At 45.7% G+C, this 24,176-nt stretch overlaps 7 protein-coding genes and 1 long non-coding RNA gene across 13 annotated transcripts; 4 read left to right on the top strand and 4 right to left on the bottom strand.

Annotated features, from left to right (window-relative positions):
* Window positions 1-37: 37 nt before the first annotated feature.
* Window positions 38-1,601, bottom strand: LOC117588481 (transport and Golgi organization protein 2). Of its 2 annotated transcripts, none has more exons than XM_034279780.1 (4): window positions 1,167-1,601; window positions 967-1,107; window positions 607-844; window positions 38-541 (listed from the first exon to the last, which is right to left on the bottom strand). In XM_034279780.1, the coding sequence occupies exons 1-4, from the start codon at window positions 1,306-1,308 to the stop codon at window positions 76-78; spliced, it is 987 nt and encodes a 328-aa protein (XP_034135671.1). In that variant the 5' UTR covers window positions 1,309-1,601; the 3' UTR covers window positions 38-75. The 2 variants fall into 2 exon arrangements, with proteins under 2 accessions (XP_034135671.1, XP_034135672.1); XM_034279781.1 differs by having other exon boundaries at window positions 607-736; window positions 1,167-1,582.
* Window positions 1,602-2,084: 483 nt separating this feature from the next.
* LOC117588482 (transmembrane protein 68) lies at window positions 2,085-5,474 on the top strand. Its single transcript, XM_034279782.1, has 4 exons — window positions 2,085-2,651; window positions 2,763-2,901; window positions 4,451-5,117; window positions 5,173-5,474. The coding sequence occupies exons 1-4, from the start codon at window positions 2,606-2,608 to the stop codon at window positions 5,299-5,301; spliced, it is 981 nt and encodes a 326-aa protein (XP_034135673.1). The 5' UTR covers window positions 2,085-2,605; the 3' UTR covers window positions 5,302-5,474.
* Window positions 5,475-6,170: 696 nt separating this feature from the next.
* On the bottom strand, window positions 6,171-9,176 carry LOC117588478 (mannosyl-oligosaccharide glucosidase). Its single transcript, XM_034279775.1, has 2 exons — window positions 7,397-9,176; window positions 6,171-7,327 (listed from the first exon to the last, which is right to left on the bottom strand). Exons 1-2 carry the CDS (start codon window positions 9,042-9,044, stop codon window positions 6,444-6,446), a joined length of 2,532 nt encoding a protein of 843 aa, XP_034135666.1. The 5' UTR covers window positions 9,045-9,176; the 3' UTR covers window positions 6,171-6,443.
* Window positions 9,177-9,409: 233 nt separating this feature from the next.
* On the top strand, window positions 9,410-10,006 carry LOC117588484 (INO80 complex subunit C). The gene is made up of 2 exons (XM_034279786.1): window positions 9,410-9,567; window positions 9,639-10,006. Exons 1-2 carry the CDS (start codon window positions 9,429-9,431, stop codon window positions 9,836-9,838), a joined length of 339 nt encoding a protein of 112 aa, XP_034135677.1. The 5' UTR covers window positions 9,410-9,428; the 3' UTR covers window positions 9,839-10,006.
* Window positions 9,954-11,965, bottom strand: LOC117588479 (kelch domain-containing protein 3). Of its 4 annotated transcripts, none has more exons than XM_034279779.1 (2): window positions 11,842-11,965; window positions 9,954-11,571 (listed from the first exon to the last, which is right to left on the bottom strand). In XM_034279779.1, exon 2 carries the CDS (start codon window positions 11,557-11,559, stop codon window positions 10,297-10,299), a length of 1,263 nt encoding a protein of 420 aa, XP_034135670.1. In that variant the 5' UTR covers window positions 11,560-11,571; window positions 11,842-11,965; the 3' UTR covers window positions 9,954-10,296. The 4 variants fall into 4 exon arrangements, with proteins under 4 accessions (XP_034135670.1, XP_034135668.1, XP_034135669.1 ...); XM_034279777.1 differs by having other exon boundaries at window positions 9,954-11,580; window positions 11,843-11,925; XM_034279778.1 differs by lacking the exon at window positions 11,842-11,965 and adding an exon at window positions 11,688-11,829.
* A 399-nt stretch (window positions 11,966-12,364) lies between these two features.
* On the top strand, window positions 12,365-18,570 carry LOC117588483 (protein yippee-like CG15309). 2 transcript variants are annotated; one of them, XM_034279785.1, is made up of 3 exons: window positions 12,365-12,497; window positions 16,072-16,332; window positions 16,399-18,570. In XM_034279785.1, exon 3 carries the CDS (start codon window positions 16,518-16,520, stop codon window positions 16,860-16,862), a length of 345 nt encoding a protein of 114 aa, XP_034135676.1. In that variant the 5' UTR covers window positions 12,365-12,497; window positions 16,072-16,332; window positions 16,399-16,517; the 3' UTR covers window positions 16,863-18,570. The 2 variants fall into 2 exon arrangements, with proteins under 2 accessions (XP_034135676.1, XP_034135675.1); XM_034279784.1 differs by lacking the exon at window positions 12,365-12,497 and having other exon boundaries at window positions 16,402-17,851.
* On the bottom strand, window positions 12,572-15,642 carry LOC117588485. The gene is made up of 3 exons (XR_004574139.1): window positions 15,433-15,642; window positions 14,055-14,677; window positions 12,572-12,619 (listed from the first exon to the last, which is right to left on the bottom strand). It is a non-coding gene; the product is annotated as an uncharacterized LOC117588485 (long non-coding RNA).
* Window positions 18,571-20,566: 1,996 nt separating the features above from the next.
* On the top strand, window positions 20,567-21,373 carry LOC117588467. Its single transcript, XM_034279758.1, has one exon. The coding sequence runs from the start codon at window positions 20,591-20,593 to the stop codon at window positions 21,350-21,352; it is 762 nt and encodes a 253-aa protein (XP_034135649.1). The 5' UTR covers window positions 20,567-20,590; the 3' UTR covers window positions 21,353-21,373.
* The last annotated feature ends 2,803 nt before the right edge of the window (window positions 21,374-24,176 follow it).

Genomic DNA, 24,176 nt, shown 5'->3' with positions numbered 1-24,176 from the left:
AGTTGCCGTATCTTTATATACCGAGTAGCCGTAGTCATTTCCAGACACAAAATGGTTTATTATTATTATCAATTATTAGACTAGTTTCCCCCCTAAATGCTTGTGGACCACTGTAACTGGATTCCACAGCTCTTGCGGATTCATTTCGGGCTCAAAGTTTTCCTCGAAGAAATGCATTTGATTGTTGGCGTCCACGAGGATGATTGAGTGCGTGCGACTGCCATAGCCACGATCGACAATGTGCACATTGAGCGCACTCAATTCCTCACCCCAGTTGGGTGCCCGACGCTGCAGCTCCGCATCTGGCCAGAATTTCGTCTTGTTCTTGAGCAGCTGCAGCAACTGGGCGCTCAGTGTCTCCGCGCTGTCCGCGCCATGCTGCTCCACAATGTGGGCAAACTGCTGCTGGCCAAAGCGCACCTTCTCGAAGGGTGTGCCGGGCAGACTGTTGCCGAAGCCATAGCATTTGCCCTCCTCAAACTCGTTCAGCGTGGGCGGCACATTGCTCAGCAGTCGGATCTGGGCTGGCACGGATCGGGGCCTACAATGGGCGGCAAATGTGACTAGAGGGGGGGGGGAATGGAGGATGCGTTCACGTGCACTCACCCAATCTCAATGGAGACAAAATTGAAGGCGCTGTACTTGGTGCAGTCCTGGAGCAGGCTCTGGTTGAAGTTCAGGCTGTTCGTTGGCTCATCGAACTGGGACACAAAGTCCGCCACAATGGTGCCGCGCCCTAGTAAGAAATGTTCGTTATTTTCATGCCTCTTGGTGGGGCAGCTGTGGCAGCTGCTGCTGTTGTGGTTGTTGTTTTGGTTATTTGGTTGCAAAATGTTCTTGTGCGCTTCAAATGGGAAACAGAAAAAGGTTTGAGGCAAAAGTTAGGTGAAAGTTCGGCGAAAGCAAAATGAAACAATGCGTGTGTGTGTGTGTGTGGTGTGTGTGTGTGTGTGTGTTTTTGATTACCAACTGCATCGCGGGGCTTAGGCTCGCCTGTGAGATTGAGCAACGCCCCAACTTTGAACACTCCGCTAGCACTGGCGCTGGCGCTGTCGCTTCCAATGGCCAGCCAGGTGCCGCCCTCGCGACCCGGCTCAAGATCAATGCCTGCAAAAGGAGTTTCAGATTAAAAAATTAAAGCAAATGCATTATCGCACCGCACTTACCACCAACGACATGATCCGCATTGGGCCATTCGGTGGCCGCCACTGTTTTACGTGCAAAGAACTCATCACGATTGGAGGCCAGAATGAGCCTGTAGCCACCGGTCTGAGGATTTGAATTGGTGTAAAAGAAGATCACGCACATGATGCGGCTGGCACAGGATGCTGATGGAGAGATGGGACGTAGATGGAAGAGGGAGGAAGAGGGAACCGTGTCCGTTGTCCCCAAGTGGCAGTGGCAAACTGTGGCGCTGGCGGTGTCAATTTTAGGTCAGTCTCTTTGTTGCTTTGTGTTTGGGCGCTTAACGCTTAATTTTTATCAACATATTATCGCTGATACAGCCCACAACCTTATCCGTTGTTTGTTCGTCGTCAACGAAAAATAATACACTTAATAATATCAGTTCACATATACTATGTAGCGCGTACGACCAGAGATTTACATTTTTCGCTGCTTCGTGGGCCGAAAACCTACAAAAATTGATGTTATTTAATATGTAAATTATAATATAATTTAAAGTTGATTCTTGATTTTAGCAGCCTCAAATGCTATATGTGATAGGCCCCAACTGTCAGGCTGGACGATTACATCGATAGGTTACTACACTTCAAGACCAAACTAGTCTACAGGGAAACATTCCACTCTACTGCAATATCAGTCTAGCCTGAAGGCGACTCACAACGTTCCTCCTTTAATGTATAGCTTAATTGTAGAGAATATAAAATTATAAGTTCAGTGCGGAGACTCCTAACTAACTAGTAATATCAAGTAGAACATACAAATCGAGGAAAACTATTTGAGAGTTACGATATACAGTATATTTTGAAAATGCAAGGGCATATTTTCGAGCGTCTGTCGGTATATCTTATCGATAACTCCGCGGTCACACTGGCGACCGCCTCAACAGCTGGCTGCGAACGGCAATTAAACAAATACGTTTTGTTAACACCACAACCACACCGCTAGAGGATAGCTGCTGCTGCAACGCAAACACAAAATCGAGAAATGAGACAATTTCGAGTGCATAGAATGTACGTAGACCGGCTCAAATGTTAATGCTAATGAGAGTGTGCCGCCAAATGGGATTCCATCCAGAAACAAACCACCGAACGAACCGTCAGGCAGAACCCGAAGAGGGCAAAACGAAACGAGAGTTCCGAATCCGATTTAAATGAGCAGAAATCAACCAAAGCGGAGGAGCGCAACCGAGAGAAAGAAAGTAAAGCTTCAGGTGAAAATTAGGCCAAGACGTTATTTAAATACATAAAATACGTATATGCATATGTATTTGGCTTTGAAACCTTCGGCCATGCCATTGGCTTCCCGATAACAACAAATGAAACCTCGCCAGAAGAGGCCATCCCATCCCACATACAATTCACCGAGCATCGGCACTGCATACGTTTAATTTAATCAGAGTCTAGCAAAGTGTACAGCAAATATGGAGTTCCTGGAGAATATTGCCAAGAGTCTTCAAAGTCTGTTGTGTGAGTAGAAGTCGGATATTTTTTTGTGTTTCACCTCAACCGAACTACTCCTGAACCAGAGCACATGAGCCCACCAGCTAATCACAAATTCTCTTCCGATGCACCTTTTAGCCTCCTACATCGACCTGGACTACTCGATGTGGCTCTATCGTTTTCTAACGCCGCTGATAGTCACATTCCTGCTGCCCCTGGTCTTCGTGGCCCTCATATACATATCATTCTTGGTGCTATTCATCTACAAGCTGCACAGGTACGCAATTCTTACACCACATAAACATTCGGAGAACAACAGTAATATGTACAGCAAATGGCAACATCAACAATTGCACTCGCACCCGTAGGCCACTCTTCTTCAGGTGTAAATGAACTCTCATGCTGATGGAGCACTTTTTGGTAGCCCCGTTCCGTTTCGTTCCCTTCGGTTTGAAAGCCCTGCAGACCTATGCATTATGCGTCTTGTCTCTCGTTTTTCCACTGTAATTAAAACGGAACACCAAGCGGCAGAGGCGGAGAACAACACACACGCAACGTATGGACTGAGCGAAAAACTCTCTTGGATTCACTTCACCCATAATTACCATACCGTTTGCCCTTTGGGTTTACAAGTCCGCTCCTGGTATTGGATACGTCGACGTTATTAGATACAGCGGCGACGACTGCGAATGTTTATCAAGTGATCAACATCGACTTTTACTTCTCTCTTTTTCTGTGTGTGTTTGTGTGTGTCTACGTGTGCACGTTCTTGTGTGCTTCTATTTATTTTGAAATTCTAATTTCTACTCTTTCACTGCAGAACCGGTTTCGTTCTCAATGTTATTTAGTTGAAAAGCTCTCCATAGCAGATAGACTAAACGTTTTATCCCATATCGGATGTTTGGAATTAGAATCTAACGATTAACGATTCCATTGATGGATTCAATTCTCATACACACACACACACAAGCATGACAGTACAGTTATGGCTTGCATTTGCAGAAGATTTCCTCCCACACACACACACACACATGCCAAAAAGCAAAACGCATTTCGCATGACCCTGTTGTTGGCTTCTCTGCGGCTTTTGTGTTTCGATAACAGTCTGCAGCTATGGACTATCAGTTCATGGTCATGGTTGGCAACGTCGCCATTCACCCCCCCTCGCCCTCAAATACACCTACCGTTACTTGTACTTGTAATCACCAGACAAGGTGGAAGTCGTGGAGTAAGGGGACTAAGGTATAATGTATATATGTATGGATACATCTATTTACATACATTTGCACACGATGTACATATTTATGTATGTACATATTTATTACTGCTTTTTCCCTTGAGATCTCTGAACCACGGAAAATTCGCTGATCAAATCGATTTACTTCGAATTCGAATTCGAATTATGCTGCTGAATTCGGTTGCTTGTGTGTGTCGGTGATTGTTTGCTTACCGAGTGGCCAAAAGCTTTATTATTTTTATTTTTTTTTTGCTAAAACTGTTATCAGTGGCAGAGCTAGGCCCCTGTCCCCTGTACCCTGCCATCCCCACACCAAACGCAGTTCTGCAACGGCCAACAAAATTGATTTATAAGTTGTTCCGTCCACTGAGGATAGGAGGCATCTGCCTGATGCTGATAACACCTGCTGACACCGAAACTGAGAAACTAAATTTAAATAAACTTATCAATTTTTGGCAATTAATTTGAGAGCGAAGCGACCCGCTGATCCCACCCCAAGTGGAGTCTGCCCACCTGGCTACCGAATCTCACCCAATGGCTTTAACTTTAACTAACAATTTCCCTCCGCTCCGCTCCCTCCCTCCATCAGGCAGGTGATCATGCGAGCTGTGCAAACGGATCGCAATTTCTGGCGCGTGGGCCGGAAAATAGTGGCCGCCATTTGGGATGCCCATGCGAGAATCTATCATGGCTACGAGGTGATCGGTCTGGAGAATGTGCCCCAGGAGGGTCCGGCGTTGATTGTCTACTACCATGGAGCGATACCCATCGACATGTACTATCTGAACTCGAGGATGCTGCTGCAGCGCGAGCGCTTGATCTACACGATCGGGGATAGGTTCCTGTTCAAGCTGCCCGGCTGGGGCACCATCTCGGAGGCCTTCCACGTCAGTCCCGGCACCGTGCAGTCCTGCGTGAGCATTCTGCGCGACGGCAACCTGTTGGCCATCTCGCCGGGCGGCGTCTACGAGGCACAGTTCGGGGACCATTACTACGAGCTGCTGTGGCGCAATCGTGTGGGCTTCGCCAAGGTTGCCCTGGAGGCCAAGGCCCCCATAATACCCTGCTTCACGCAAAATCTGCGCGAGGGCTTCCGGCAGGTGGGCATCTTTCGGAACTTCTTTATGCGCTTGTACAACAAGGTTCGCATTCCAGTTTATCCCATCTACGGCGGCTTTCCGGTAAAGTTTCGCACGTATTTGGGCAAGCCAATAGAATACGATGAGAACCTCACGCCGCAGGATCTACAGAACAAGGTGAGTGGAGGCTACACTTGACCCTGGTGCTTGCTGATTATATTTACCCTGCCAGGTTGCCACAGCTATTGAGGAGTTGATCAACAAACATCAACGACTGCCGGGCAGTATTCTGTTGGCACTTTTGGATCGGCTACCGGCCTTCAGGCGCGCATCCTCAGTTATCAAAAAGAAGGCGGAATAGGCGCAGAACCGGCTCCAAGAGCTGATACTCCTGTTCCTGCTCGCTGATCAATTTCGCTGAGAGATTAACAGAGATTGATGTTGGTGCATTGGCCATTAAAGACTTTCTTCCATGTACTTCATGAACATAAGTAGGCTTAGACAACGTATAACTAAACATTTAAACTACTTTTACTACGGCTTATTAAGTGACTAACACTTGGTGACTGACTCCACGTTCCCCTTCGACTTTAATTGTTGTCTTTTTTGATCAGTTTTATTCCTCCTCCTTTGTTTGGTGCAATTTTAAATCTAAGCCAGCGATGTCACGCACATATTTAGTTCTTAAAAATGTTCATTAACACCACCAATACCCTCCCCTCCCCCTCCCCACACTTCCCTTCATTCCGAGCACAGAACAATTATTCGACTTACAATTAGTTTATTTTGCATTTTGATGTCATTTTCTATCTTCTTAGTAACTATCCAATTAGTCTTGTGTTAAGTTTGTTTTTAGCCACATTCTGAACCTTCTTTTTTGTGTGGAAACTTCTCCAACGCGTTTTTGTTTGCCTTTTCTGTGTAATATATGTAGATAAATAGCTAAGAACAATTTATTGTATAATATAGCAGGTACATAGTAGTAGTAACTAAGTTTAAGTAAATGAATGCGGAACACGGATTTCCCCCACTGACTGCAAATGTGGAAATAAAATGCGAAAATAATCAAAAATGAAATCATTTCACTGGGTTGAGTTCGGATCTAGGAATCATGCCAGCAAATGCGTGGATAAAGGGAAGACCTTTGGGTTTAGTATCAGCAAAGAATTGTTGTGCTTTCCTTTCTTTACTCTGAGAACCCGCTCCAAATTCGAGTGAAAACACATGCAATCTATTATAATTGTTTATTATTAATTAAAATTCATCTATTTAACGCTAAAATGTCTCCTGCTTGATCAACCTTTCATGGGGCGAACTTTGCCAGATTTATTTAGTTTTTGTACAGCAAACCAGAGACAGGAATTGACGCGACACACACACACACACCACATTATAAAGGATGTGTAGCGCTACATAATCATAAAACAACAGGCAGGCAGGCAGGCAGGCAGGCAGGCAGGGGGAGACACCCAGTTGGGTGGAGGAACTCGCAGCAACTGCATTTTAGTACTGCTCCGCCATGAGGAGCACAACGGTGGCCGTCCAGCCGGTGAACGGACTGCAGCCCTTGCCCTCGCCCGTGGTGTCATCGTACTGCTCCCAGAGGTAGCCGCTCCTCTGGTATTGCCTGAAGATATTCCGCACAAGATTCTCACGCAGCTCTGCGTAGATTTCGAGCGCCAGCGCCGCATTGGGACCCTCGATCTTGCCGTAGTGCTGGAGCGCCCGCACAGCCAGAAAGTTGATGTTGATCCAGATGGGGCCGCGCCAGTACGGCGGATCGTGCTCCGTGTTGCGCTTCATGTACAGCGGCGAGCGCTTTGACAGCGAGCGCAGCCCGAAGTTGGTCCAAAGCTGCTGGGGATCCCGCAGGTCTTGCAGCATTTTGGTCAGATACGGCGAGTCGTGGTCGAGCTGCTCGAGCAGCAGCGGGAACAGGTTCACATAGCCAAACGTGTTGTCCACAAACTGGTACGTTGGCTGCTCCATGGCAACGCGCATCATCTCGGGCTGCTGCGACGGGTGGCTGCCACGCTGAGGCGCCATGGCCGGCGGTCGCCTCAGCATGACCTGATCGGTGTGCAGGCCCCAGTCGGCGTACTGTTCGCTGTAGGGCGCCAGATGCAGGCGATTCAGCTGCTCGTTGTCTGTCAAATAGGAGGCCGTCTCATAGTACTTGACATCATCCTTGCCCAGCAGCGTTGACAGCTCGGCCATAACGCTGGCGGCCAGCGCCACCCAGCAGCGCAGATCCAAGTGCCGCTCCCGATCGCTGGGATGCGATGCGCGCGGATAATCGTCCAGGCCAGAGGACAGGCTTTTAGGATTCAGCTCTCGCTGCGTGGTGGCATTGCGGCCACGCCACAAATACGAGCCCATCACGTCGCCTGCGAAACGGAACACAAATTAGAAAGGGAAAGAGATACCAGAGGGAGGCGGAAGCGGCCAGAGCGAACCTTTCTGTGTGGTGTTGTACCAGTTGAACCACGCCTGGACACGCGGATACAGCCGCTCCAGGGTGGCCAGGCGACCATTCTCGGAGAGCTCTTGCCTGTGGCTGGTGAGCAGCTTCCTTAGCGTGAGGAAGAACGTCGGCGGATTGGCATTGCTGTTTCGTTGGGTGACAAACTCCTCGGGCACCTTGGACATGGCCTCAGTGCCGAGGATTTGCTCACGTGGTATCCAGCCCTCGACATTGAGCAGATCGAACCAATGGCAGATAATGTCCAGCTCGATTTCGACATCCCACGAGCTGATCAGCAGTCCATGGAAGCCTTCGTCCCACAGGAAGCCGCGCGGAAAGAAGCTGCGTGAGGGCACCGCCGTGTATAGCGGCGCCTTCCAGTAGGGCACAGGGTTCTTGGTGTGCACCGACTGCACCCGACTCGAGCCGTAGAAGTAGCCAATGCCGCCGAGCATATTGCTCAGAGCGTTGCGTGCAAAGCGCACCTCCTCGGGCGAGTAGCCGCGACTCTTCAGCTGAAACTTCTCCTCGAAACGCTTCTCGAAGTCGGAGATCTTCGCCTGCAGCGACTCTGTGTAGGCCCGCCCTGTGGGTGGCTTCGGTATGGACTCGCTGAGCGTGAAGCCCGATGTGGACTGGTAGGTAATGTCGAGGGTGAAGTCCACTTCGGCTGTGATTTGAATGGCTATGAAGTTGGGCTCGGGATTGGAGGAGGGCAGACCGTTCTGGGAGACAATCTCGCCGGGCAGGCCAATGAAGCGATTGCCGCGCTTGTCCGAGAACGCACGGAAGTGCGCGAAGAGCGTGTCCTTGAGCTTGCTCAGCGATGGGGCCACCGTGCTCAGGTACGATTTGTGTAGAATTTTTCCTTTTACCGCATGGAAGCGCACCTGGAACTCGCCCAGGCCCTGCGTCTCGCCATAGACACCCGGCTCGGGGCTCTTCTCATCCGACACGTACTTGATGTGCCCATTGGTGCGCTCATCCAGCGCCACGTACCAAATCAGCGAGATGCTCTTGTCCCAGGCCCGCGTTGTGTTGCGCACCGAGATGCGAGCGGTCCAGTCGCCGCCGTACTGCTTCCCGGCCGGGTACTTCACAAAGGAGGTCTTCAGCTCGAAGGGCAGATCCTGGATCTCCTGCACGCCGAAGCTGCGGCCATCGTGATGCGTCCACCCGTAGCCGTCCAGATTGTCGCCCTGCTCGCACCAGTGGCGAATGCCTTGGCCACCTTGGCCCAGACTGCTGGGCGTGTACCACATCAGGCCCATGACCAGGGAGTGCGGATCGCGTGTCTTCATGCCGAAGTAGGTGAGCGGACGATACGAGCCCCAGTATCGGTCCGGATCGTCCAGACCCGTGTGCACGACCATTTTCTGGTTGTCGAACGGCGTGTTCACCCTCGTCTCCAGGTAGCCCACGTAGCCAAAGTACGAGGCGATGCCCAGGCAAATGCATCCGATTAACGTCTTCCACTTGTCCATCATCACCTTTGAGGACAAATTGAATCTGGTGCTGCGCTTCTGCTTGGAGTTGGCGGCTGCCGCCGCTGCTGCTACTGCCGCCGCTGCCGCCGCTGATACTGCCGATTGGCCCGAGTTGGCTGAGCTCGACCTGGCAGCGCCAGCATTCCGGGCCATTTTAGCTTTTGGTTCTGAACCGATTAGATGCGAGTTATGAAATTCTACGTGGTTCTCTTTGCACACCAGTTAATATTATTTTGACAGCGCATTGTATTTTTTCGTTGCGCGCAGGGCTGCCAGACCGTTACATTCTGGCAGTGCTGAGCTGGCTCGAAAATACCAGCAATGCAAGGAAAAAAGACGGTGACTAGGAACTAGTCAGTCTTGTTTAGTATTAATCAATCGGATTAAACTATAGTTTTGGGGCAGAAGTTATAACTAACTAGCTGGTAGATCGAGAAAAACCATTTAGGATGCGGTATAGTTTGGTATAATTCTGAGGGTCAGCCGGTATATTTCATCGGTAATTCGTTGGTCGCACTGACAGTAACAACAACAAACATGGACGCGAAAACAAGTCAAAAAACTAAACGTTCGTTTAAGAAGCCATTTATCTTTGCCAAGAACTGTGTCTACCGCCCAATGCGACAGATAAGCAACATGGAACGAAACCAGAAGCTACCTGTGGACAGGCCGACATGTAAGTAGCCATAATGCATTTCCAACGACGCTCAATTCACCTTGTCAAGTGCTCTTCGTGCTATTATTTAGACTTCACGCTTAATGCACCGCCCTCACTGGTGCCGGCCAAGAAGTACTCGGACATTAGTGGCCTGCCCGCACCCTACATGGATCCGCACACAAAGCTGCGCTTTGCCAATGCCGAAGAATACGCCTCAATGCAGCACATGCCCTCGGACATCATCAACCGTTACCTGTCGGTGCGCGGCTACACCAGCGCCGTAGGATAGTTGCTCGGCTGGCCTTAGTTTTAGTTGCTATTTAATGTTTACTTTACAAGAATTAGATTAGTAGTAAGTCAGTTGAACGTCCTCGCTGTAGCTGGAATATTTCGGAACAAATTAATACAGCTAAATGAGCTTTATTGAGGCCTTTCTATAAATGTTTTACAAACTAAATCTCTCCGTGTTATCAGTAACCAGTATCATAATTTTGCTTGAGTTTAGATTCAGATATCTAAGAGGAATTGCCAAAGAAAGTTTCTGAAACTCATGAACTGCTCGGTCTCTGTGTGTGTGTGCGCGTTTGGCTATAGAAAGCGGACTAGTTGTGGGGAGTTGTGGGGAGTTATGGGACTTGGACCCGCTTCCCGGACAGCAGCGCAGTCGTCGTGCGAGCTAAGACTAATTTCAATGTGTCCTTTTGTTTGCATTTGGCTTGCATTCGGTCCCAGGGTGATTGCCTGATGCTACCCGGCCTGGTTTATGGGGCGGCTAATACTGTTCGGCTGTGTGAGCATCTGCAGGTCGACGCAAAAGCTTCGCGGCAGTCCGGAGATGTCCAGCTGGTACTTCAGCACCACCATGGTGGCCAGGGTCTTCAGTGTGGGCTCAAAATCCAGCACATGCAGGTCGCTGTAATCTATGAGAGGCAACACAGGCATTGGCCCGCCATCCTGTCCCTCAGCATGGCCATGAAACGCAGCTGCCGCTGGCCCTGGAGCCTCTCCCTGCTGCTGCTGCTGTTGGTGCTGCTGCTGCTGCTGCTGCACTGCGGTTGTACTTGTGGAGATCCGTGGACTGGTGCCGCCAAAGAGGAACATTTGCGTGCCTATCACAATGGCGCATTGGCGTCGTCGGGCTGTCGGCGCCTTACCATTGGCCCGTATCAGATTCCAGAGTTTGCTTCGCGGATCGAACGTGTACAGATCGTTAAAGTGCTGGTCCAGCAGACCATTGTAGCCGCCAAAGACGTAAATGAGTTTGTTATAAACGAACATGCTGTGGCTGCGCCGGCCGACGGGCACTTTTCCGGCCGTGAATGGACGGTGCCACACCTTCGTCTTCATGTCCAGAAAGACAATCTCATGGCAATAGGTCTCCTCCTGACTGTGGTAGGGGCTGTGCTTGTCGCCGCGTCCTCCGAAAATGTACATGCGCTCCTCCTCGTAGGCGACAGCGGCATGGAAGTCCCGGTAGCTGGGTGGCACCCCGAATGTCTGTACATAGGTCCACTCCATGGTGTCCAGATTGAGGGTGTGAACGTCGCTGCTGAACTCGTTTATCTCATCAACGAACCCTCCGAATATGTACATGGAGTTGCCGATGACGCAGGCCGAGTGGCCGTCTCGGGCCCCGGGCAGGCAGCCAGTGACCACGGGCCGCGTCCACTTTGCCGTCTTCGGGTCGAAGCAGTAGAGAACGTTGCAGAGGTTCTCGTCATTCCGTCCGCCCCATATGTAGATGCGCTCCTTGTAGGCCACCACAGTGTGGCCGTAACGCTGGAAGGGCACCAGCGGGTACTTCAGCGGAATGCCTTCGTCGTCGTTCTGCTGTGGGACGAGGGTCCAGCGCATGGTGTGTGCGTTCAGGACGTGCACATCGATCTGCTCGTTGAAGCGGTAATCGTAGCCAGTGCAGTAGCCACCGAAGCTGTAGATCAGGTCGCCCACACCCACTGCGGCATGGTTAACCCTCTGAGGTCCTCCGTCCAGGTGCACGGTCCACAGCATTGGGCTCGGATACTGCAACAGAATGATGACAAAGAAAAACTGATTCAATTTATGCCGAATGTCAGGCAGGGACTGCGAGCCACTGAACAGAAGCCACAAAGCTAAAAAAAAGAGTTGAGCAAACAGACCGAGTTATTATGGAGGTGTGAGTGCTTGAAGGCCACCCAGGTGTAGAGGCAACGGCAGATACCACCACTGTTGTTAAAGCTAATTTAACTTATTTGTATGTATTTGTTGTTGTTACCGTTTTTCATAAAACTAGGTATGGAACTTTGCACTTACGGAACGTATATATGTATGTAAGCTGTTGAGGCTTTAAATCGATGACAGCACTGTCAGCACAGATGATTCCCGGACAGTGCTGTAGGTATCGTGAAAGTTGGCAGTTTTTTTTTGAGTAACATTCACAGCACTAATGTAACGAAAAAGTGGCGTTTGGGGATTATCTAGTTTTAAAGTTCGATGTGACAATGTCACACATATTTCATTATATTCCATTCCAAATATAATTATATGCTTGCTGACAGTTTCGTTGCATGATATCGGCTGGCTGGCTGGCTGTTTTCACGAGTGCACAACGAACGCTGTTCGCCGACTGGTGCTGTTGGGCGCTTAGAAAAATGTGCTGTTAGCGGCAAGTACCTAAGCTAAAATCAGCACAAAGGCAAGTATATTTCTTCAAATAAATACTCGAATGCTGTCAGGAATTCTGTGTAATGTCATAGTTGCATATACAGAACGGAACCAGAAGCCCATTGTCTGTTTTTATGCATTTCGAGAGTCAAGCAAGTCGACGCAACTTGTTCTGTTAGGTGCAAGTGCAAATCGAATGCTGTTAATGAACAGGTGCTGTTAAAGGCAGAATATGAGCGCAGCGCAAACAAATGCGAAATAGAAACAATGCAAACTTCTGCTTCAGCATTAAAGTGAAGAAACGGGTACGTTACCACGGACAAAGTGCCTTTTTCAGTGGGTCGTCTTTGCTGCCTCTTTTTTTGTTCTCGGTGTGTGTGGTGGTGTGTGTGTTTGGTTGTGCATCGCAGTTGCATTCTCTCTGTGTCTAAAAGAAAACAACAAAAACAACACATAACGTAAGTTGTTTTATCATAATTTTTCTGCCAATTTCAGTTGTTATGCCTTTCTTTTTTCTAACCGCGCTCCCCCGTTGCAGGCAGCGCATTGGCAAAAACAAGAAATGTTTGTTTGTGTGTATAGATAGCTGTTTTCAATATTCGTGTGCGTATGCCCCCACTGTTTAACAAAGTGCGCCTTTCGAGAGAAAAACTTCAGTGTGTTGTTGTGTGTTCAGTTCAGGAGTGTGGAGAGAGCAGTCGCGAAAAGGGCTCATTTCTGTCCTTGTCTCTCACATGCAATCGGTATTGCGTTGGTTCCACACAGCTGACTTTGTTTCTATCCATTCTGCCAGAATGGCACAGTGTTTGGCTGTCGGGAATGTACATACATACATACGTACATACATATGTACATTGTTGTTTACGCTTTTTGCCTCTCTTCTGCTGGCGCGCCACTGTAGCTGTCGCTGCCCATCGTCGCAACGCAATAAGTTCATGCTGTTATCTGATAAGAAATCACGAATGCAATCGAATGTAGCCGAAAAGTGTGTTCCCCCCTTGGCATGGGAATATTAACAGTAAATAATGGTTTTCTATCCCCATATGACGTCCCCCCCCTTTTCGATAGGTGTGATCTCACTCCATCTGTGTCTCTCTATGTTATTTTTGGGTATTCTGGTTTTCTTTGTTCACCTCTTGTCCCTGTCAGGAGAGAAATACATACACATGTACATCTGCATCGCGTTACAGGCGGTGTGTTTACGGCATAATAAGGCGCGCAACAGTTGAATAATTTTTAACCTCTTAAGCTAAGTTAATACGAGCATAATTTACTTCATAATAAAGATTGAAATTTATACTAAACCATTACCAAGTACTTACTAGCTAAAAGTAAGTACAGAAATTATTCTTTGTCTTCAAAGAAAATACAGTTAAAAAAGGCTTCAAGCACAGACCCTGGGCTCATTTGCAAATGAAGTTCGCAATTTCACTGCAATTTTAATAATGCGAATAGGTTGTGTGCCTACTGTATGCAGTTGCGAGAGTGCGCTGGGCTTGATGCAATCCAATCCAGTCTGGCCTGCTTGCTTTCCGCAAGCGACACTGACACAATTGCAATCGCAAAAACTGATCACGATACATAAGCAGACGTACCGTTACACGGCATTGCCCCAGTCACGCACACAGTGGAGGACCCAAAACTTGCACTTCTATGACATTTCCATAGTTTAAAACTTGGTTGATGTACATACATATATGTACATCATCGTATGTACATACATACAGAAGTCAAATATTCGAGTGGATCTACGTACATAGATATCTTAAAAGTTATCTGTAGTAAGCTATAATTATAATTAATAATATATAAAATATAATAATTAAAAATGATATATAAAAAATTATAATAATAATGCGTACATATGTATGTTGTAACAATTAATAATGTACTTAAATACTCGCTGCATTGCCAAAGCATGGTCTAAATAATAATATTTCCTTTCAAGGGCACAAAATGACAAAATGCACTTTGCTGATTTCACACACTCAGAGAGACCAAGAGAGAAACGCGAATCGTTTCAAAGAAATAAAAATAATGTTAGCATTTTGAGCGGCAATTTGTGAGCGCATAAATATGTGTGTAGTGCATAGATATGTATGTATTGTATGTATCTTTTCTTCTTCATCTTATGCTTCAGATTCTTCTATTTACGTTCGCTGTTCTGTCGTCTTTATTGCATCGGCAAATTGCACGTAATTTGTATGTTCATTGAGCACGCATTATGCGTTTAAATTGTTTCTTTTGTTGCACTTTGCATATTTATCCTTTATCGTCGCTGCTAAAGTCTCCGGCCACCTGCTGCTGAAGCTGCTGCTGGTGCTGCCAGCGCCGCGTCGGCCAATACTCTACCAGTGGAGACGGCGTCGCGTCGCCGCTCATTCATTCGTCTCGTTTCGGGCAGCGCGTTTTGGTTTCTGATTTTTCGTTGGCAAAAAACTTAACGTGTGGTGGCGGCAGTAAAAAGTGAGTAAGCAGTACTCTTCTGAAAAGGTGCAAGAAAATAATTTAAAGTCCACTCGCACGAATAACAATAAATAAATAAATAAATAAAGAGAAAAAAACAGCAGAATAAAATGTGTGTGTGTGTGGCTTATAAATTATAAATCTCTTCTGTGTTCGTCTCTGCCTCTTCAGCCGCCTTTATTCTTTTGTTTATTTTTGTTTGATTGTTTGTTTGGTTCAGTGAACTGTGCAGTATGTGCTTCTACGTTTCTTTTGTTTTTTGTTTCTGCTTCGGTATTAATAAATTAATTACAGTTTGGTTTTGAGAGAAGAGTCGTTGACAGATTTCTTATAATTATAATAATGCTAATTAATTTTGCCGGCACGCCTCCCAGCAGGGGGCCACCGGGGGCGTTTTAGATCTCTTTGTTGTCTGGTGCATTTCCCCTTTTCCCTCTCTTTCTCTCTATCTCTCTTTGCTCGTCTGTCTGTGCAGCTCTTTGTTCGGGCAAAGCCTGGGCGCTCCTTCGGTTTCTTTGTTCAAGTCGTTAGCGCAGACGCAGGCGCTGACGGCGACGCTGCAGATTCAGCAGCAGCACATTTGCATGCTCTGCATTTGTGGGTTAAGTTTTTGAGTGCGACGCCTAATAATAAAACACTTTACGACTTGTGACTTACGACTTTATGGAGCACTCGCAAACTTTTTGCGTAACATTGCCACCCAACTCGAAAGTTTGTTTAATAACAGCCCAAGCTTGTTTCGTGGTCCATTTGACTTTTAATTCTTAGACTTACTTCTTAGAGCCTAAACTCTAGAGTCTAGACGAACATAATATCTGGGTATATTAGCGATACAGCAGTGCTCTAGTTGCTTCAGGCGAAGTAGCCAAAGTTTTGGAACTCTTGCTCCAACCGGCTTCGACATTTTAAGCCTCTGCAAATGAACAGCTGCTACTGCTAACGCAACTGAAGCAAAAAACAACAACTAAAAGTGGCGCCAGTTGCAGCAGCAAGCCACTCGTCAGGGACTTGAACTTTTATGGCACTCGAACTGTACATACATACACATACATATGTATTTACATATGTACTTACATAAGGCTCGACGCTCTAAAGCTAGATTTCTTGCACTTTTTGTTGCTGTTGTTGTTGTATGCATTTCTTTGTTTCGGTTCGTCCAATTATACATAGGTGCTGTTGAGTGTGGGTAAGATAGATTGTAAATGGAAATCGATAATGAAAATGCCCTGGCCATATCCAACTTTCCGTCTCCCTCGCCTTCGCTGCACCCACTCTCCTTCTCTGGTAAAATAATCGCCGCTTGCAGAAAGATGCACCACTACCACAGAGTTACATACATAAATACATACTTATGTACATAAAGTTGTACATACTCGTATGCACTAATAATTGAGCTTTGTTCTTTTTTTGTAGCTTTGGCTGTCGGGGAAATTCGATATAACATAACTTGGAATTGGAAGGGCCAGACAAAGGCATCGTCGTCGTTGTCGTCATCATCTCGGTATCAGCAGCGGGACGGGAACGCCACTGTAATCGTTCAATGACAGCAGCCGCAGCAGTTTCTGCTGCTGCCTTCGCCGCTGCAGCAGAGAGCAGTTAACGCCCGAGCAGCGGGTCCCAGGTCCATCTGAGAGAGCAGAGACTGTGTCCGTGGTCTTTTGGTCGTGGCCCAAGGTAGGTCTTAATGGAATCTCTTCCTTTTTGTACTTTTGACTAATAAATAATTTATCCTGTACTTAGCAGAGGCCATCGAGAAATTCAAAAGATCCAAAGAGAAAAGAGAACAAAAGGCAAATTGAATATTGGAACGCCCAAGTGCTGAAGCCTCTGAAGAAGGAACTCTTTCAGCAGCAGAAAAAATGGTGAAAACGTTTCAGGCCTATCTACCGTCCACCAATCGGACCTACTCATGTGTTCACTGCCGCGCCCACCTCGCCTCCCACGACGAACTCATCTCAAAGTCGTTTCAGGGCAGCCAGGGCCCGGCCTACCTCTTCAACTCGGTGGTGAACGTGGCCTGTGGCCAGACGGAGGAGCGGGTCCTACTGACGGGACTCCACGCCGTCGCCGACATCTACTGCGAGTGCTGCAAGACGCCGCTGGGCTGGAAGTATGAGCACGCCTATGAGTCCAGCCAGAAGTACAAGGAGGGGAAGTTCATTATCGAGCTGGCGCACATGATCAAGGAGAACGGCTGGGACTGAACACTCACGTGCAGTGCGAATTGGCGGATGTCAGGCAGCCGTCGGCATGGGTTAAAGCAGCAAAATGGCCGAAACAGCAGCATCAACAGCAACAACAAAGGAAACACACACACAAAAACACACAGCGTGGACAACGAGTGGGAGGCGTTGGAAGAAGTGCGAGTGCGAGCATGAGCGGAATAGCTGTTCCTTTCCCTTAAGTGAAATGCAAATGCAATGTGCGAGAGGGATGGATTGTGTTGATGCTCAACAGAGGTCGAGTAACAGTTGTAACGAGAAAGAGCTGAGATCAGCGAGAGAACGCGAAGGCAATGATCAGGCAGTTGTGTAGGGTCAAGGGCAAGGGCAAAGGCAAGGCAAGGTCAAGGGAAAGGCAGCCGGCAGTGGAGAAAGTAAATTCGATACACACTTGAGCGAGAGAGTTATATGGTACCAGAGTACATATAAGTACATGTGTATGCTATTAGTGCACAAATCGTCGTATCTAATGCAAACATAACACAACCCACCCACATGAACACACACACTAACGCCGATATGTACATACATACATAAATACATATTTTCACATAAAAGGATAAAAACACGCTTAAATGGCCCTATGGGCAATCTCTGCGCCGGCTGCAGTGTGCCTGTTTGGAGCTGTATATGTATGTATGTATGTATGTACATGTGTGTGTATGTATGTACATACTTTTACATCAAGCTTTTGAGCATTCTCATAATTTCATCTCGCTTTTTGTTCGCATTAACTGCCTTTCCCCTCATTAATAATTCAATTAATGCAATGAAGAAGCTGATGGACTTACATTCGATTTATGTTCAGTCAATCAGTTGAACGGGTTGAACTACATACAGACAGACACACACTCATACACTCATACATCCACACACATTCATGCGCATACACAACAACTTGCACTGCCAAAAAACAGGATAAATGTTTAGCAATAAAATTAAATTGATCATTAGAACACAAGGCATGCAAAGAAAACAAAAATCGGGAATCGGAATCTACACTTGCATGAACAAGCATAGACATACTCAGGCGACACACACACCCAAACACACACACACACACACATTTTCAACATAGTTGGTATTTAAAAATGTAATTAAAATTAATTATTTAATGCAATTTACCAGGAAAGAAATGTGAGATAGACATAAACTGAAAAATTGAATAACGTTCGTTTATAACTGAACGCTGAACAGCAAATGCGTAACGCACGTGTACGAAAAGCCGAGAACGAGAACGATGTGGAGATCCCACAAAAATGGTCTGAACGGTGAGATTCGAAATTGCTCCCAGTGGAATTTAATGCAATGATGTTTGGATTTCGTGTGAATCCACTCAATCGAAACGCAATGGGCGAGATGTGAATAGAAAGAAATAAAATACCAGGCATAACTAATAAACAAAAAAATCCAATATAAATATTTATTTATGTATATGAGGAAACTGCGCATTTATGTCGCAAATAATGTATAATATTCGAAGGGGAAACGAGAAAGCGAAAGCGAAAGAAAGAATGGAGAAAATATTTTTAATGGAAGCAAATTATAAAAATAATGTATGGAAAAATAACTGCCAAGAACTATTCAAGTTAAAAGATGTTCTCTAAGTAGTTATATAAATGTATATGAGAAGCATATTTTTTGGTAGCGTTAAAATACCTTAAAAGTATAATGACAACAAACAAAATATCACTAAAGTTCAATAAAAACAAACACAACCAAAAAAATATAATTTTTTTAAAGAAAGCTTAAATCATGCAACATGGAAAATCGTACAAAATATGGCAGAACCCACTTTTTTTTTGGCTTTTGGTGAAATTGTTTATGCATAACAATGGACCCTTTTATTGACATTCAAAAAAAAAAGGTTTAAGCTTTGTTTGACTGTACTCCCTGCATGTGATGCAACACAAATTTTAGAGCGGAATTCATAAAGCTGATGTCAGTATTTACATAGTACATACATACATTAAAATCGTACATACAAATAAAACGAGACCACCTTTACGCCAATCAGAAACATATGTAAGTGCAGCCAGCCACATAAGCTTACGCCAGATCATTGAACGATCAAACCTTCTCGAAAGTTAAGACATTGTTTTACTGTCCAACCGATTCAGATTTGTGTGCCCCACGACAGCAATCCCAAAATGCCAGCTAAAAATAAGTGATACATTTGACTCGTATGCGGTTCGGCATGCATACATACATATGTATGTACATATGTATATGTACAAGCATATATATATATATATATAAATATGTATGTATATTCCACATGTGTACATATTTGGATATATGTAAACAAAACATAAATCATTAGCTATAATAAAGTGCATTTTTAGCTCTACTTTGAGTTTGGATTTCCTTAAATATGTACACATACATATGTAGATGTACACATGTATGTACCCATGAATGTATGTATGAAGAAGAAATTAAATCACAAACTTTATTATTTATTTTTATTTTTATTACTATTATTATTATCACATTTGTGGAATTGATTTGGGTGCAGTTGGGGGATCAGTTTATTTCCATTTGTTGGAAGGATATTGGAGGATATTCCGGTTCATCTCCAGTTGTATGATGCTCCGCAGCTACGCCGGAGACCTGGAAGAGTCACGATTGTAGATGCATACTTATTTTGCTTACCAGTTGATTTTTTATACCCGGTACTCGAAGAGTAAATGCACAAAGTGAATGTATGTAACACACAGAAGGAAACGTTTCCGACCCCATTAAGTATATATATTCTTGATCAGCATCAATAGCCGAGTCGATTGAGCCATGTCTGTCTGTCCGTCTGTCTGTCCGTCTGTCTTGTTGAGCGCCTGGATCTCAGACACCATAAAAGCTAGAGCCACCAAATTTTGCATCCATACTTCTGTATGCTCACACTGTTACAAGTGAATTTCAAAAATGAGACACGCCCCCTTCCGCCCCCCAAAAGGGCGAAAACCTCCCAAATCTATCAGATCACCAAATTGGGATCCGATTGGATCATTATTATAGCCAGAATGAAGAAATTAATTTGCAGTGGCTAAAACGACACCGTCCCGCAGCTTATATTTGCTTTTTTCACATTCTCTCATTCACACTCTGCTTCTGCTGTGTGCGGCCACTGCGTCTGCCGCGAGTCTGCAGTGTGTGGGAAGGGGAGCGAGTTAAAGAGCGTGTTGGTGTGAAAAGTATTGTAGATGTAGATGACAGATGAAGAAAAAAATGTAAAATTTGACAAAACACCGCTAAGGTGCCGAAGTAGTACTGAGTGCCGGGTATAAAAGTTGTGACGCGTAAGAAGCGTCTCACACGTCCCTGCTCGTTTATTCAGTTTTTGGTTTGGGATTTTTAAATAGTTTTGCCTGACGAAATAAAACTCAAAGCTTGTCGTTTTTATATAAATTTCTTTCACAGTTGTGGTAAAAGACAGCTGCGTAGGGCTGTCAACTGATCCGCAGGCACAGCTCAACATGCTGGCAATCCTTTGAGTTCCCCTTTTCTAGTTTACAGCGGATTCTGCATGAGGAAGGTCTCCACTTGAATTTTCTACTGACTCGACACCATGAAAAGTAGTCGATCTACAAGGGAATCGGAAAATGAAAACCTAGCTAGGAGACATACTCCAAAAATTTCCCCTTAACTTTGAAATATTCAAACCCAAAATCTCAAATTCAATTACTCAACCCAACGAAAGTGAGAAATCCAACATGAACGAGAGACGGGAAAATGTCTCCCAAAGGGAAAATACAACACTGGGCCATCAACAGCGAGATGAGTTTGCCTGGGACTTTATGGTTGGCACCTTCGACTGGCAGTTGTACACAATTTGTATAGAGATTGCAGCTCAAGCTCTCCTTATTGCAATCACTATCGCGGTGGCCAGGAAATGTCTGATGCGAGGCCTCAGCAGAACTGCGGAGCACGCTTTTTATTGCATCCTGGGTTTTTTTCTAGCGCCCGGCGAGGCGCTCTTGAGTAAACACAGCTGGCTGCTGGTTCGTTTGATTGGGTTGCACACTCTGGATCTGATGCACATCGCTTTGGGCCTGCTGGGGTTTTATAGCGGATGCATTGGACTACTGCCAAAGAGTCGATGGTATGGACACAAGCCGTGCATTTGCATTACACACTCCCTGACCAAGCATGGATTTTGCGGACTACTGGGTCTTTTCCTAACCGCAGGCTGTCTTTTATCTGGGTTGGCCTTGCTCGGTGTGCGAAATGTTTCTCTAAACTTGTCGCATCGTTTGTTCGGGCTTTCGGGCTTTTTTTGCTCGATCTGCAGTCAATGGTTTGCCTACAACTCGGGCTTCGCTCGACGTGAGTGGCGCGAACAACATATCAAACTACTTAAGTTGGGAACTCTGGCCATCATCCTTACGGTGGCCCACTATGAGCTCTGGTGTCTTGCGAGGGATATTGTGCAGCTCATGCCCAAAGAGACATTTGAGATTTTCCATCGTGATTGACCACCACCAGGCCGTTAAAAATGAGTCTTAATTGTGACGAAGGACTCAATATGTCGAAATTAATAAAATTTGGTGCTGGTTGTGCTGAGGAACTACTTACAATCCCCTTTTCCAAGACAAGTTATTGACTGAGTAAGGGTATAAAATTTGTGACGCGTTCCAGCGCGCCTCACAGCGTTCCCTTTCGTTTGACCGTTATTTCGAGTGCGAAGACTGTATTAAGAGCCCACTTACATGTTTCTAAGATGGGAGAGGCTTAAGCAAGGTGGGCAAGAGAGTAACCGTGAGAGGGAGGAAGAGTCCCTCTAACAAACAACCTAATTAATTTGTCAAAAATTCAGATGCACACCGTCCGTCAAGAATAAAGGGAGAGGGAGAACACAAAAAGAAAACAAAAGGAAAACAAACGAAATGCGATGGCAGCTCCTTTTTGTGCCGCGTCCCTCCGCTTTACCGTTATGCTGAATACGTGCCTGGCTTATGGCTCTATTAAAATTTCAATTAAATATTTTTTTGAGTCGCCCCATTTTCATTTTCTCCACTCGCTCTCTCGGAAAGCCCCCCAGCGGCTTTGGCTGTAGTCCCGTATGTATGTGCTTTAATTATTGTTTTTATAATTATTATAATTATGATTTTGAGTGGGGCCCTCAAGGCAGTTAGAGGGAGCAGCAACGCAACAGAATCAGTAAAAACTTTTCCCCTTTGCCCGTCTGTAGTCCGCAGAGGTAGTAATTTGGTCGGGCTTTTTGCACGCAAATGTTTAATTATTGAAAATACTTTCATGGTACCACGGACAGAGAACTGACGAAGGGCCAGAGCCGCTTACATGCAGTGCCTTCTGCACCTAAAAACTCATTTGCCAGCAAGAGGGGCAGGTAGCGACGGCGGCAAAGACTGAAGCAGATGCAGAGACAGACCCAAAGAACGATGGAGAAAAGCAGATAAGAAAATCACAGTTAAATGTATGTACATACAAAAACGTACATGTGCATGTACGTACGGTAATTGGGAGAGAGGGAGTGTGAGAGACATACTGCAGGCAACATTTGGCACGACACACGCGGACTCTGACGGCAATGACAACTGCGCTGAAACTTTGCGCCAAGTGTGTGCCGCCGCCATCTCGAGCAACCACCTCGCTGGGGAGAAGAGCGCGACATTTCTTTGATAAGTTGCTGCTGCTGCTGCTGCTGCTGGCTCTCTCTCACTCTCTCTGTCTGTGGCTACAGTTGATGCTGACGTCGTTTGGCAAATGTCTCCATTTTGTGTCTGGCTCCAGCCGCATGCATATATACATGCATACACACATGTATGTATGCATAACGTGTCTGCTTCAGCTTGAGCCGCATCTCCTGAGGTGCTGATACCCTGCAACTGCGTTGACACTGTGCAGCAATGCTCAATCTGTGATCATCGCAGCACACTTTTTTGGGTTCAAGTATATTTCGAGTAGAAACTGTCTACAAACGTTGCCACACAGGGCATCTGTGACTGTGTACTCTTTCGAATTGGGTGAGTGGCTCACTCTGGCCCTGCTGACTGGTCTCGCAGGACTTGTTCAAGTTGCTCGCAAATTGAATTGAAATTATTTTCCAAATGTGCAGCGACGCGTCGTAGGGGGAAATAAAACGAAACGAAATGTTGAAACATTTTATGCAAATCAAATAACGACCCCACGGCCCCCTGGCACTATCCGAGAGGCCATGCAGCGAGACACCCAAAAAAACATAGAACAGGAAGAATTGGGAAAGAAATTCAGAAAAAACCGGGGGACTTGCCGCATCATCTTCGTCTTCCGTCTGCTTTGATGTCTTAATTTTGTTCTCCAACTAATAACTAACTTATTTAACCTATTATATTTTTTAAAATAGCCAAAATAGCCAAATGTAGATTTGGGCAAGTAAAAACTTTGTGAGACGCGTCGTCAACACACACAGAAATGCCACATATGAGAAGTCTCTTTCCATGTATGTACCTGTAACAAAATCGGTGAAAAAAAAACTCCAAAAACTCCACCCTCAGTTATGCGTAAATAATACAAGTTTGCTTTATTTAATTTCATTCCATTACAATTTTACCACATATTGTGTCTGTATATATGTATGTATGTATGTATTTGTGTGTGTATATTGTTGGTGAAGGGGTGGTGGGGAGGTGGTGCTGGACCCTGCTTTGATTATATGCTTTTGCTCTGATACTTGAACCGTTCTCAAAATCCTTTACGTAAAATCAGCCTATAATCAGGGTTATGCATCATTTAAAAACGTTCTGCGCCTGAAAAAGATCTATTCTGGTATCCTTTCATAGGCGAGAGTAACGAGTAACGAGTAACGAGGCGAGTAACGAGTAAACTACTCGCGTATTCCCAAGTCAAGAACATTCGAAATCATATACATTTAAATTTATAATGAATATGTGCCGTGAAGTTCTGCAAGTTGATCTTATTTATAGTTGCTTTTAGCTTTTCGCTTTCCGTTTTTACTCTGCTCCTGCATCGCGTTTGATATGTTAATTAACTACACAGCCCCATCACTGCCCACTGACCTCGGACCTCGGACCTCTGACCTTCTCCTGCAATTGTGGCATTCCTTTAGCCGCGCTCTCGTCTTTGCCTATGAAGTTTCTTGAACTTTAGTTTTGTCTCTGCTGTGTGCGTAAGCTCGTAACTAGGATAAGTCTTTAGGATGCGTTCTTATGAATTTGGTTACTTATTTCCCAAAACAAAAATTTGGTTTGCTTAAATTTTGATATCCTATCGGTGTGATTTTCGTACTTCAAAGATTGAAACTCCGAGTACAGATTTCCTAAAACGAAGCACAGTTTT

The sequence above is a fragment of the Drosophila guanche genome, unplaced genomic scaffold (genome assembly GCF_900245975.1).
Source record: "Drosophila guanche unplaced genomic scaffold, DGUA_6, whole genome shotgun sequence".
Lineage (NCBI taxonomy): Eukaryota > Metazoa > Arthropoda > Insecta > Diptera > Drosophilidae > Drosophila > Drosophila guanche.
The sequence above is the reverse complement of the archived record's forward strand: the minus strand, read 5'-3'. Positions and strand labels throughout refer to the sequence as shown.

Coding starts and splice junctions, on each gene's coding strand:
- LOC117588481 (XM_034279780.1), bottom strand. CDS start 1,308: ATGTGCGTGATCTTCTTTTACACCAATTCAAATCCTCAGACCGGTGGC. Junction 845..966: donor TAAGCCCCGCGATGCAGTTG/GTAATCAAAAAC, acceptor TCCCATTTGAAG/CGCACAAGAACATTTTGCAA. Junction 542..606: donor TTTGTCTCCATTGAGATTGG/GTGAGTGCACGT, acceptor CGCCCATTGTAG/GCCCCGATCCGTGCCAGCCC.
- LOC117588482 (XM_034279782.1), top strand. CDS start 2,606: ATGGAGTTCCTGGAGAATATTGCCAAGAGTCTTCAAAGTCTGTTGT. Junction 2,652..2,762: donor GAGTCTTCAAAGTCTGTTGT/GTGAGTAGAAGT, acceptor TGCACCTTTTAG/CCTCCTACATCGACCTGGAC. Junction 2,902..4,450: donor TTCATCTACAAGCTGCACAG/GTACGCAATTCT, acceptor TCCCTCCATCAG/GCAGGTGATCATGCGAGCTG.
- LOC117588478 (XM_034279775.1), bottom strand. CDS start 9,044: ATGGCCCGGAATGCTGGCGCTGCCAGGTCGAGCTCAGCCAACTCGGGC. Junction 7,328..7,396: donor GTACAACACCACACAGAAAG/GTTCGCTCTGGC, acceptor TCCGTTTCGCAG/GCGACGTGATGGGCTCGTAT.
- LOC117588484 (XM_034279786.1), top strand. CDS start 9,429: ATGGACGCGAAAACAAGTCAAAAAACTAAACGTTCGTTTAAGAAGCCA. Junction 9,568..9,638: donor ACCTGTGGACAGGCCGACAT/GTAAGTAGCCAT, acceptor GCTATTATTTAG/ACTTCACGCTTAATGCACCG.
- LOC117588479 (XM_034279779.1), bottom strand. CDS start 11,559: ATGCTGTGGACCGTGCACCTGGACGGAGGACCTCAGAGGGTTAACCAT.
- LOC117588483 (XM_034279785.1), top strand. CDS start 16,518: ATGGTGAAAACGTTTCAGGCCTATCTACCGTCCACCAATCGGACCTAC.
- LOC117588467 (XM_034279758.1), top strand. CDS start 20,591: ATGAACGAGAGACGGGAAAATGTCTCCCAAAGGGAAAATACAACACTG.